General features: G+C 38.7%; 1 protein-coding gene across 1 annotated transcript in view; it reads right to left on the bottom strand.

Moving 5' to 3' along the window:
* Positions 1-7,600, bottom strand: part of NEGR1 (neuronal growth regulator 1) — an 840,514-nt gene extending 832,914 nt beyond the window's left edge. The window contains exon 1 of the mRNA XM_047873637.1: positions 7,330-7,600. Coding sequence (XP_047729593.1) covers positions 7,330-7,505 — 176 coding nt within the window. The 5' untranslated portion in view covers positions 7,506-7,600. The remainder of the gene's footprint in view (positions 1-7,329) is intronic.
* Between the last annotated feature and the right edge of the window lie 6,593 nt (positions 7,601-14,193).

Raw genomic sequence — 14,193 nt, 5'->3', positions numbered from 1 at the left:
AGCCTGAAAAATGTAAGGTTCTGTGTTAAGGTCTAGGAATAGATGAACAAGAGTCATAGCACTTACACACTCAGGTGGTTTGTATATCAAAATTAGCAAAGAACAGGTAAGTACATTTTAACAAAATATCAAAAAAACTGCTGTTAGTAAATTTCTTCAATATCTTGCAAATGATACTACATTTTTAGATATAAGGGACTAATTAAAATCTAGTTTGAGGGGCGCCTGGGTGGCTCAGTCAGTTAGGCATCTGACTTTGGCTCAGGTCATGGTCTCACAGTTCATGAGTTTGAGCCCTACATCGGGCTCTGTGCTGACAGCTTAGAACCTGGAGCCTGCCTCGAATTCTGCGTCTCCCTCTCTCTCTGCTCCTCCTCTGCTCATGCTCTGTCTCTCTCTCTCTCTCCTTCAAAAATAAATAAAAACATTAAAAAAAAATAAAATCTAGTTTGATAATGATTATGGCCATATAGGAAAATCCTACATTTTACTCTCCAGTAGTTTGGGAAGTTCTTGTTTCCACTGGTGAATTTGAAATCCATAGAATACCAGACAAAAAAAGCATGTGACCCAATTTAAAATTTCCTATACAAAAGCCGAAAGGCAGATAATATGATTCTCCTAGGTAAAAAGAGCAATAAATTCTATTTTCTCTTATATGTAGGAAGTATCAATGACAATCTATAATAGATCAGCAAAACTTTAAAATGGATGGCATGGCAGAGATCAAGAAGTCCAAGTTCCCTCCCAATTCAGAAATCCTCTCTTAAGCATCCTTGAGAGATTCAGTTCATCAATGATGGTTTTAAGATGCCATCTTTCTTGCAAAAGTATGGAGAAATATACCAAAGGTAGAACTTTATCGTGAATGCTTGTTTATATTGGAACCAGACACCTACATAAGTGCCTTTCAGAAGGTATTTTGAAGAAATTAGAGAAGATGTCACATGATCTAATACTCGGTTAAGAAGACAGATATAAAAAAAAAAAGAAAACCTTATTAACGAAGCATCTCTTACCTCTTCTATGTAAGTTACAAGATGTCTATAATGTATTAATTTATGTCTTAACAGGATATTATAGAAAAGTGATCTGATTTCTAATCATAAGATTCAAATGGCTTGAGAGACTAATTTCTACAGTGGCCAAAACACTGGACTCATGTGCATTTTTATGACTATATACTTCATAAGAAACTGGAAATTTTGATTAGTTCCTCAGGTATTAAGCTTCATAAAAGAAAAGCCTTTAATTCCTATTGATTTCAATAGGCAACTCTGTAGGAATTATCTCAGCATTCAGATCCCATATCCACAAACAGAGGTTAGCCCTTCTTCTCTTTTGCTCAGTCAATATAAATAAATAAATAAATAAATAAATAAATAAATAAATAAATAGAGAATTATTGAATCTTGCCAATATATATTCATCAACTTCATGTTCCCACCCATAGTAACATTATTAATTCAAATATTATTAATCAATGTATATTTAATTAAATATTTACACATTTCGTTTATTATTCTCACCATAATCTGGGTGCAGGAAAATCTTTCTTCTTTGTAATATGCCCTAATGTCATTATGGTTTAACTTCTATGCACGTCTCCCTAAACAACTCCTATATCTAGTGCTAGTAACCAACATTTATCATGCCATGGGCAAAGTAGTCATTTAATCAAATATAATTAAAATAACTGAAGCTATTACCTTTCACTATATATCAATCAGGGTTCCACTAGCAAAACTTAAAACATTCAGGTTATTTAAAACAGAGGGATTTAATGAAAGAAACTGATTACAAAGTGTTTAGAAAAGCTGAGAAGCCATATAGGTAATGGTAAGACAGCTCAGGAAATTAGAAGAGCAGGAAGCCACTACTACTCCTAAGATATGAGAATGAATAGATGAGAGTGTAAATAGAAGTCCATGAGCCAGTGATCCAGTGGAGGATGGAACAAAGAGGTACCCCTGGGAGATGGAGACACTGCTGGATGCTGCCCAAAGCAATGAAGGATGGAGAGTCTCACTCATCACGTCTTCTCCTCTCCCCAAACTCCCCTCCATCGTGCAACTACACAACCTGAAGGCAGATGACAGTGGCTGACTGGGAAATGTTGTCTCAGGGATTAGCTCTACCATCTATCTCCAATAGCCTAGGGTAGCAGAAGGACAAAGGTTGGACTGGTTAATTGGGCCCAGAACTGTCACAAACAAGATGTGAACATTCCTCTAAGCTCTTCAGAGGTCAGGTATTGCAAAAAAATAACTTATTTCATGGAGGTGTTTAATTTCAAAGCCAATCTATTTAAAATAAGTAGTTCATTTACATGAATGTGTTCAGAGATTTATACAATCACATGGGTTTATCAATTCTTCTAAACTGAAAAGACTAGGCAAAATAAATTTACCTAGAAAAAATTTAAAATACTACATTGTCCTTTAATATAACAAATGATTGTGTATTAATATACAAAACAATGTGTCATGCTAATTGCACAGCTTTGCAAGTCACTACAGGTAACAGTGTAGCATTTTATTCTGTATTCTAGAACACATTTTTCCCAAATGAGTCAGTAAGATAATCTATTTCCCCTTCTTTTTTAAAGAAGGGAAAAAAACTTCAGAATTTTAAAAATATTTGTTCAACACTACTTAATAAGCTTATAGGTCTTTAAATAATGCCTTAATATTCTAAACTGAAATCACCTACATAGTTAAACAATGTATTTGAAGTATGTAATGCATCAATGTGTAGGAATGACTCAACAGACAATATTAGACAATCCAACGATATACCAAAAGCACAGCACAATTGATTTCTACTACTATAGGTAATTCTGCATTCTCATAAATAAATCCTTTACTTTCTTATATCCAATAGCATGCATTTCAAACCAAACTAATTAATGTAGTCTAATCAAAAGGCGAATGTATAGGACAAATGGTTCCAAGAAGTGATAAATACTCATCATATCTACTTATAAATCTACTTGCGAAAGTTTTGTAGCTTCCAACGAAAATATCTTCTGTGTAAATGTGCCCTATGTTCTCTGCTGTAAGCAAAAATCGTCCTTCATATTACAATATCATATTGGGATCTCATATAACCTCCATTCAAACCTACAGTGTTAAAATGACAGCATGTGTTCAACTTTGCTAAGGTAAAAGAAGATATCACATTTAAGAAAAGAATCTCTCTTCCTTTCTTTGATTAAAGCATGACAAGCAGAGAATAGGATATTTTGAATTCATATCAGGAAGGCGGCTTAAAATGTACAAAATTCATACAGAAGAGCTGAAGTTGAAACAGATTGAAAGAATTAACTTAAAAATGACATGTATTTAAGAAAATGTTCAGGCACTGTGAGGATATAAATGAGGATGTTCCTTGTATTGTTTCCAAAGAATATTACACATTTTGGACATGTTAACATAGCTGTGTTTGTTAATAAGGTACGAATAAAGCAACTGATTCACATTAAAGCGACTGCAAACCAATATTTTAAAAGTCATCTGAAATTGATGTACTGATCCAGAACCTTATTATGTTCCCCTTGATTCTCCAGGTCTAGAAACAGAGGGTCCTGCAATGTGACTAATGTGGTTCTAGCATCTTCTGTTCTTTGCTATGTCACCCCAGGAAACATTAACTCCTATCTTCCATGTGCTACAAAATGCAATTTGAAGACTGGAGAAAAAGTTAATTTCTCCACATGCAGATTAACAAATTTTGTTAGGCATAAAATACATAAAATAAAATATGTATTAAACATAGTAGCAATTTAAGTTAATATTTAATAAATTAATGCAAACATTAATTTGTGTTTGTAGCAAATTACAATGCACTCTAAGACATGCACGCATTTAATGAAATCCAAAGTTTAAGTAAAGGAGGTACCAAATTCTCTATATTGAATAGATGTATCATTAAATACATTATCAAGAAGGTCCAAATAGCTCAAGTGAATCCTTCAGAGATTTATCAGTGAATAACATTATTAGAAGTAAGGGGAATTTTGACATTTAATATATTGCTTCACTAACTTTAAAGGCAAAATTCAAATGATAAGAATGCTGCAATTATGAAATGGAATTTCATTATAAGTTCACTAAGCTAAACAGAGAAGATGATTTATAAAATGATACATATAGTTAGTAGATCACAGAATGATTTCCCTTTCGTATCATAATGCCACTTAGGGAAACTTTTGTTTTTCTTGATTTTTTTTTTCTCTAAAACAGACATTCTGGCATTTAGAAGATAGAAATGTATCATTTGACCTTTAAACTTCTGTTTCATTAATGTAACCACAAGCAACAGAGTCACTGACCGACATTTTTGCACTTTCGGGCCTTTAGCTCTTAAAGTTATTTGATAACTGCTATACCACTACTTGCTTTTTATTAGAGACACTTTTGAGGAATGTGTTACATTAAAAATAGAGCCTATTGGGTAAAGCTTAATGAATGATATCATGTAATTCAGTAAAGTGTTCTCCTGAACACCAGATTTTTGTACTTTGATGTGAGGGGGTGTATGCAGGAGGGTAAATTTTGTTTTGTTTTGTTTCCTAATTAATTAGAGAATACCATCAAATATAATTCTAAGTCTCCAATGTAAAAACATAAACTATAACTATGACATTACTTTTGATAAGAAATATGGCACCTGACTTACACACTCAATTAGTCCTTAAGCTCTGTCTGTAGTGGTCTATGGACAGAGTAAATGCCAGATGCAGAAGAAGAGTCGAGAAAAACAACTCATACAATTTAACATTTTTTTTAACAGAGAGAAAATTTCTTATAAATGCATACATTAAAATAGTTTAAAAACCTATGAGCAATGTAGAAAGGTAAAAAGTGGGATACTCCCTAGAGAATTACAGAATTAGTACTACCCAAATGACTTTGGGTAAAAAGTAATGCTGATAGGATTTCTGTTTCATATGACACAAAATTATTCTGTTTATTAAAAAAAATAAACACTGTAATCGGTAAAAAAAAAATCACTTAGAAGAGACAGATTCTATTCTTTCTAAAAAGTTTAAAAGTCAAAAGTTCTCTAATTAAGATATGACAAAACTCAGGATACAGCCTATAAATGGATGTGGTACCATGTACACAAGTAAACAAGGACTGCACCAAAGCAATAGCACTAGAAAGATATTGCCCCCACTAGTTAGAGAAGCTTCACTACTGTAAGTGATGGGTGAACTAAATATAGGTCTCCTAGAAGCAGAATGTGGTTCCAGCTATTTTAGTTATCCATAGCATGTATTAGATTCATTAGAAACAAAATGCCAAGATATATCATCAAAAGGCAAGTAGTCTATCAAACCCTTTAGGTTGAAAATGTTAATGCTCATTACAAATAAGCAGTGCACTGCTACAAACACATAGATTGCAGCCCCCGTGATATGTGTTTGCAGCCTCTGAAGATAGTGTTTCGTTCTTACCACTGTTGTTCAAACTTCCAAAACAAACTTAATATAAAAAAAAAGAAAATGTGCATTTTATTTATACCCTCTATGTGACATGGAGTTCATAGCTTTTACCAGCAATGAAAAGGTATTAAAGTTATAACAAATTATTTGCTATTTTTGTATACATTCAGTGGCATTTTGTATTTACAGCAGCAAAGATAACATATATTATAAAAGCGTTTTAGTTATTAGGGTATGTCAGAAATTATTATAGTATTCCACACAAATTTGGACTCATAAGCATGTTTCAGAAGGTGTAAAACATATACCACACCCAGAACCCAGATCATTAAATTTAAAATATGTTGCACAATTCAAACAAAAACATAGCCTACTCTCTTTCACCTTAGACATGCCGCGTATACTGATTTTGTGCATCCACACTTACAAGCCAACTACCACCCAGTGGAGAGAAAGAAGATCTTTCAGGGAGATTTGAAGTGTACATCAGTTGGGGGTGTCAGGGGGAGAAGGTAGGGCGATGAGAAATGAAGGAATAAGAGTGTTTAGCCTTGTTTAGATCTAAGCACTGCTGATCATCAATTCATATTTTCACAAGAGAAAAAAAAAATGTTTCCAGGATCTCACTCTGCAGTGTTGCTTTGGGGTAAAATCGGGCTACGGATGTTCACTAATGACAAAACATTTCGGTTCTCAACCTTAGGGAAAAGAAGGGAGGAAAGAAGGGTGAGAAAAAGAAGTAAAACTAAAGATGGAAAGAGGGAGGAAGGAAAGGAGAAAGAAGAGACAGAGAAACAGAGAGAAAGAGAGAGAGAAACATAGAGAGAGGGACCATGTGTACACATGTGTGAGAGTGACAGTGTGTGGAACAGTAAAGGAGTGTGTGCCTTTTAAACAGTGAAAGAGAACGTGAATATGAAAGTGGCTGTTAGAGCACGGAAGGGCCAGTGTGTGTGAGGATGTGAAACAGAGAGTATGTGAGTGAGTGTGTTTTAGGGAAAGAGATGTGTGAGTGTGAGAAGATGGTACTGTAAGGGTTCAGAGGGAACATGCATGTGTATGTGACGATGATGGGAAAGGATGTGGGAAGAACGATGGGGAATGTGAGTCAAAAACAGGGAGACAAGACCACAGAATAGGAACATTAATAAGGGAGAAAAAGAAGGGATGGAGAAAGGTGAGGAGTGGAGGAAAGGCGGTTAAATATGATCAGAAATCAGAGTGGTGAAGATATACAGGAGGAGAAAATAGAAAAGGGAGGAAAGAATAGAGAGAGCACAGAAAAGGGACGAAAAGAGGCAATAGAGGAAAAGGAGAGAAGGAAGGAAGTGGAAAAATGGGAAAAAAAATGAGGAGGGAGAAAAGAGAGAGGGGAGAAAACGATCAGCGGAAAGAAAGAAAGCTGAGGAGGGAGAAATTGAGCCTAAGTGTCCAAGTGAAAGGGAAAATAAATGGGAGCAGGGAGGCAGCAGTTAGAAAAAGTCGCTTAGGCTAGAGTAAAATAGAAACAAACCTGATAAACTTGTCAGACTCTCCACGAGTACCCCATGACAGTAAAACAGAGACCTTGTGAATTGAGTTTCAAAGTGGCACCTGCCCCTCCTAAACCTCACACTTCACTCATCCCTGGGCTACTTGGCGTTCCCGCAAAGTGCTTTAGCATCACGCGTCCAGCTTCCTACCTGCCCCAGCATCAAGGGGCCAGGCACCGGGCAGAAGCAGCACCTGTATTCCTTGCGGTGTGGTTTTTTGATGGGGATCACCACCAGCATTCTTACTCGGGGATAAATAAATAAATAAATAAATAAAAGCAAGAAGGGTGGAAAGAGACACAGAAAGAAAGACTGAGACAAGTACGAAAAGCACGCCGTTCATCCTACCTAAGCACCGCCGTGTCCCCTTTTCTGACCATCATGTTGTCCACGGCCGCCCAGGGGAAGTCCACACTCTGTCCAGCCGGGAGGCAGGAGGGTAGCAGGCAGCACAGGCTGAGGAGCACCGCCGCCAGCCACTGGTTCGAGCAACAAGCACCCTGCACCAACAGCATCATGTCCATCCCTGCTAGGGCTGCTCACTCTCCAGCAGCTTTCAGCTCGCACTCCCCCACCCCCTGGTGCTGGCGAGTCTTCCCGGGAACCAGGCGGCGCGCCACAGGATTTTTTTCGTTTTTTTTTTCTTTTTTTTTCTTTTTTCTTTTTTTTTTTTTCTTATTTTGTGGGGGGAGTTTTGGGAGGTGAGGGGGTGGGGGGTTTCTTTCCTTTCTTTTTTTTTCCTTCCCCCTCTAGTTGTTGGCTGTTGTTTCTCTCTCTCTCTCTCTCTCTCTGTCTTTTTTTTTTTTTTTTTTTTTGCCTCCCCTCCTCCTTCTCTTCGCTTTCCCTCCCTCCCTCCCCTCCCACCCCCTGGCACCACACTACACCTCCTCTCGGTTGCGTTTGGCCGAGTCCGGAGTGAGTCTAATTCTCGGGCGGCTCGCACACCATCTAGCGAGGAGGCGAGCGCGCCGGCGAGTGAGGGAGGAGGCGCGGCGGCGGCGGAGGCAGGGCGAGCGGCGGCGGCGGGCGGCTGCAATCGCAGCAGCAGTAGCAGAAGCAGCGCGGGGCGCAGCGGCGGCCGCTGGCCCCCGGGCTCGCGCGCGTTGCCAAGCGGCCGTTTCCTTAGCAACCCCGCCCGGGGACTGGGGATGCAGCGGGGTGGGGGGGGGGGGGGGATGAAGGGGAGAAAAAAAAGAAAGAAAACGGGGGAAAAAATCCCGAGGAGGTATATCACAATTACGCAAAGTGAGAGGAAAAGAGAGCTGGGTCTTAGACAAAATGCTACCCTTCTTGTCATGTGCACTAGAGATGTTTTGCTAGAAAAGTCTCCGTGTCGGTGCTGAGGTGAAGAGAGCCGAGGGGCGCATTGCTTTTCCTCTCTGGTGCGTTTTACCTCATGAGACACCGTAACTTTAAAGTCCTCCAAGTTGTAGTCGGCGCCATCATGACGCTGAGGACCGTGAGATTTTATTGTTTATTTTTTTCCAATCTCGCTTGGGCGACGGCACTACAGTCGACAAGTTGGCTACAATCGGCCAACTAGTTCACTCTTTACCTCTTTTCGGAAATAGGTAGGACGGTGGCGGGAGCGCTGCTTTTTGAGGGCACCTGAAAGGGTGCGTGCAAGGCCCTGCGGTAGCGAAGCTGGTGTGTCTACTGGGTCAGTCAATACGGATTGGAGGGCGCCCGCTACCCGTCCCTCGTGCATGCTGACACTAAACGGTGTGTGTGTGAGGCATGGTCGAAACGGAGGGTGTGTATGGATGTGTGTGTGTGTGATATGCGCGCGCACGGGCCTGTGGGCGCGCGGCACGCAGGCGCGGTGGGAGGGACGGGGCGGGTCGAGGCTGGACGCAGTCGGGAAGAGACTGCAATCAAGTGTTTTAATTGTGTAGAGCCAGGCAGTCCTGTTATGTAAGAGGCAGTTTAACCCCTTTGAGCCTATCAGGCATAATGATCAGCGCATCCGAATCTAGACAGGGCAGAGTTTTCGGATTTAACGAGTCACGGGGTTGTATTTTTTTTTAACAGCCTCCTAACCAGGTTGGACAGATTTCCTCCTCGCGGCACAGAGCGGCTCCCTCTTGTTTCGCACGCCGCAGCCTCCTAACCGCTCGCCCCGCCGCTGGGAGCCGCTGTCCTGGCCTAAGGCAGAGCCAGGTGCTGCGCAAGGGGCCGCCCCCTACCCTTTCCTACTTCGCTTCTTAAACTCATTTCCAGATTCAAGACCCTTTAGCTATTCCGGGCCATTTACAGATCAATGCGAGAACCGAGGCTGGAGTCAATAGCAGTTACGCCAATCAATCTTCTTCAGTGAGGAGTTTGGGAAGCAGAGCGGGGAAGTGGAGAGAAACAAGTAATTAAAAAAATATGCTCACCACCACCACCACCGCCCTCATTTCCCTTAAGCAGTCTTTGAAGATTTTCTTCGCCTTGACTCCAGTCCTTCTTCCCTTGGAGGAAATAAATAAAGCAAAACCGCACATCCCTAACTCGTTTTCCACAATGCTAGCAGGAACCTTTGGCAAAGCGCACAGAAGCAATAATCTCTGCAGGGGTCAGCATCCGGCTGCCTCCCCAGACTGAGCTCTTTACGAGGCAGGCAGGGAGTCGTTTTGCTTGACAGTATCGGTGCTCAGGGTGATTTTTATCGCAGTGCATGAGGATATATGGGGGGAAATGGGGAAAGGGAAGTGTTCCCATCACCTGTGACCACCAAACTGGCTGCTTCAAGAGCCCCTAACCAACATCGCCTCTCTGTTGAACTGACACTCCAAGGCTAGGCAATTAACCGAGACGTTTGCAGCAGGAGTTACTGTTATTAGTATTCAAGCTTAACTCTCAAACCCGGCTCAGAAATTGAGAGTGCGGTAGTATTCAACCGCATTTTGAGACATCAATAAAATGTTAGTCATTTGCGGATGAATGAAAACATTTTCTTTACCGTCTGGTATGCTAGGGAAATAATTGTCAAATGACAGACTCTTGCTAATATTGGTGCCAAATACCTAGATAACACTGTCATCTTGTTAACTGTGTTTTTTCTTTCTCCCGTGGTACACTGATGGATAAAGCTTAAAATTATCTAGGGCAAACGGGAGATTAGAAGAATCAGCATGTCATATGCATGGGCAAAACTATGCAGTATTATTTAATATTTTCTCTAGAAATGATCTAGATCCCATTGAAAAGAAGCAGAAGGCACAGCTTCCGGCATTGTGACTCAGTTTAGTGCTATTTTATGCAAGGATGGGATGCCAGCGTTTTCTAGTACAAGCTATGAAAAGCATCCTTTTGTAACTGCTGTTTCCCAGAGATCTGACATCTTGGCGGGGGGGGGGGGGGGGGGGGGAGAATTTCTGTGACCAGGGATGGAGCTGTGCAGCAGTTTTAATATGTACAACACCCCTTCGGGCTTGTAAAAGGAAACTGGAACCACTTCTATTTAAAGGCAAAGAGTTTATTTTCATTATTTCTAGTTTTTATCTCAATTGCCATTCACTGATCATAAAGCACTTAAGTCTCACAAAATCTATCCAAAGGAAGCAATAACTAAACCTAGTTTATAGATGCATGGACTATTGGGAAGATTATTTTCAGGTACATCAGGTAGCCCCTATTACTATGTGTGTTTTTTCTGCCTTTCTGACTAGGGAGGAATATGATTTTAAAAGCTCCTATGACTTTCTTTTGTCTTCATTCTTTCTAAGGGTATATTTCTGAGAGGATGTTACAGGGTTTCCAATATTTGCTTTTGCAGTCTACAGTTTCTAACAAGCAGAGGCTTAAATTCTGGCAGTCTTGGCTTCTTCTGAGGGAAAGCCAGAACAAAAAAACCAAATAACAACAAAATGAAAGAAAGAAAACCTCCCAGCTCAGACACCACATGGTTCCTTAGAAGAACATTTTTAAAGTATCACGAAGAGGTAACAGCATCGTTTGAACTTCTTAGATGGGAAGGATTGGAATGGTTATCGTAAGATGTAGGATACTCTTTTGGACAGAGTTTTAAGAACTGGCATTGTAATGGATTACTACTTCCTTTTGAATCATGTATATTTATTTTATTTTCAAAGCTCAACTTCTAATATTCAAAAAAAAAGTGAAACTAATTTGAGTTTCTTTGGAAGGAGAAAGGTGGAGCCCAATGTGTGCAATAGTTGATTATGTCATTATCTAGATTGGTTTACATCCCTGTTTTTCATGCCCTGAGACCTCAGAGGTGTTGGAAAGGTAGTTATAAGGAAGTTTCTTAAGCTTTCATAGTTTAACAAGCTTTATTTTTACAGTGTAAATGAAATTCATATTAGGAAAAAACGTAGAATATAAATTCACATTTGTTTTCTGATGATGAGTGTGTAGACCCATATAGCTCTTTCATGCTCTTACTGTTTGGCATGAGAAATTTTAGGTACAGGTCCCAGCTAATGGAAACAGCTAATGAGAGCACTTTGTAATTCCTGAGAGTTGGTCAGGTAGCCCTTATAATCAGGACATATGAATAATAGCTCCCTAACTTGGGGCCATAATTGACTCTTTGAATTAAGCTGGTTTAAATTTGGAACACGTTGCCAACTTAAACTGACGTATAGTAATGATTTGCAGGTCACCGTGAGAACTACAAAGAATTGTGGTGGGGGCAGGAAGATATTCCTTTATAGAAAATTTTCTCCAGCTAGACACTTTTGACATTTTGGGACAGCTAATTTGTTGTGGGGATTGTCGTGTGCATTGGAATATGTTTAGCAGCATCCCAGCCCTCTACTCACTAGATGTCAGTTATAAGAACTAACTTGAATCTTTGTATTCTCTATATAGTGACAGCTACAGGGTATGCACTTAGGAAATGGCTGTTGAATAAAGGAGAGGAAAAACAAAGTCATTTCACCATTGACTCTCTGCAAAAGTCATATAGTGATTAATTCATTTATAATTTTTATCACATTATCTATTAAATGTAGATATTAAGCAAAGAGATAAGAAGTGGGATCGGTGAGGGGTGCAAGAATATCTATGATACTTTCAAAGTGCTTCAAACCATTCCCATAGAATGGCTCTGAAAATTTCACCTAAGTACTTAAATCAGAAAGTGAAGTCTTATGATAAATGTGGGTGGAAATTATTTTTAAAGTATTAAAATTTTTATCCTTTGCATTTGTAAGACAATGAGTACAGCTTTGACTATTTATCATCACATATTTACATGGGTTCTGAAAAAAAAACTAATAATTACCTCCATCATTTTTTATTTAAGGTTTTTCCTCACCTATTTCCAAAAGAACTTTGGGGATCTCAAGCACATCTATTTATATGTCAATTTAAATGTTTTCTATTGGAAGAACATGGATGTAAAATCTTACACTTTCAAACTAGTATTCTATTTTATTATTTATTTTTATTTCCTAAAGAGTTCTAGCTCTGATTGCAGAATATATGCAATATATCTTGTATACATATTTTTATAAAGATTTTATTGAGGGGAAATTGTAGGTTTACAACAAAATTAAGAGAGGTACATGGATTTCCTTTATACACTCTCCCCCATTATCAGCATCACCTGCCACAATGGCAGTTTTATTTTTTTTAAACAAGGATGAACCTACATTGACAGATCATAAGCACCCAAAGTCTATTGTTTACCTTAGGCCTCACTCTTGGTGTTGTAAGTTCTATGGGTTTGGTCCAATGTATGATAACATACATCCATCATTATAATATCATACAGAGTATCATCACTACTCTAAAAATCCTCTGTGCTCTCTCCTATTCATCTCTCCCTTGGCAACTTCTAATCTTTTTATTGTCTCCATAGTTTTGCTTTCTCCAGAATGTCATATATTTGCAAACATACAGTATATTGTCTTTCCAGACTGGCTTCTTTCACAGTAATAAAACATTTATGTTTCCTCCATGCCTTACCATAAATTAATAGCTGATCTGTTTTTAGTACTAAATAATATCGCATTGTCTAAATGTACCCCTGTTTATTTATCCATTCACCTAATTAAGGATACATTGATTGCTTACAGGTTTTGGCAGTTATAAACAAAGCCAAAATGTCCATATGCAGGTTTTTGTGTGAACATAAATTTTCAGCTTCTCTGCGTAAATGCCAAGGAGTGGTGGAATTATTGAATCATACGGTAAGAGTATGTTTACCTTTTTTAAGAAATCACCAGGGGCGCCTGGGTGGCTCAATCGGGTAAGTGTCCGACTTCGGCTCGGGTCATGATCTCACGGTCTGTGAGTTCGAGCCCCGCGTCGGGCTCTATGCTGACCGCTCAGAGCCTGGTGCCTGTTTCAGATTCTGTGTCTCCCTCTCTCTCTGATCCTTCCCTGTTCATGCTCTGTCTCTCTCTTTCTCAAAAATAAATAAACGTTAAAAAAAAATTAAAAAAAAAAAAAAAGAAATCACCAAACTGTCTTCCAAAGGGGCTGTACCATTTTTGCCTTCCCATCAGCACTGTGTGGGAATTCCAGTTGTTCCATATCTCCACTAAAATTTAGTATTGTCAGTGTTCTGGCTTTGGGCCGTTCAAAGACGTGTGTAATGGTATGTCATTTCCATTCACATTCCCCGATGACATATGATGTGAAGCAGCTTTTTACATGCTTGCTTGCCATCTATATATCTTCTTTGATGGGATGTATATAAAGGTCTTTGGCTCACTTTTTAATCAAGTCGTCTATTTTCTAATTGTTCAGTTTTGAGAGTTTGTTCTTTGCATATTTTGGATAAAAGTCTTCTATCAGATGTGTCCTTTGCAAATATTTTCTCGTAGTCTATGGCTTGTTTTCTAATTATGTTACATAGAGCAAAAGTTTTTTTTTTTATTTTAATGAATTTTAGCTTACCAAATATTTCTTTCATGGATTGTGTTTTGTGCTGTATCAAAAAAAAAAAGACATCACCATACCTAAGGTCACCTAGATTTTCTTCTAAGATGCCTTCTAGGAATTATACAGTTTTGTGTTTTATATTTAAGTCTGTGATCCTTTTTGAAGTTAATTGCTGTGAAGGGTGATATATATATATATATATATATATATATATATATATATATATATGAGGAGCAGATCCTTACTGTGTAAATTTATAAGCCATCTTGACTGGAATTGGTGATTTTTAATTTGGATGAATTTTTACTACTAAATTTTCATAGCAAAGGTGTGAAATCATGGCTTTAAAACATGGTCCTGAGTAGAAAGAAA

Source organism: Prionailurus viverrinus, chromosome C1, assembly GCF_022837055.1.
Source record: "Prionailurus viverrinus isolate Anna chromosome C1, UM_Priviv_1.0, whole genome shotgun sequence".
NCBI classification, from domain to species: Eukaryota; Metazoa; Chordata; class Mammalia; order Carnivora; family Felidae; genus Prionailurus; species Prionailurus viverrinus.
This window is presented reverse-complemented; position numbering and strand designations above follow the sequence as displayed.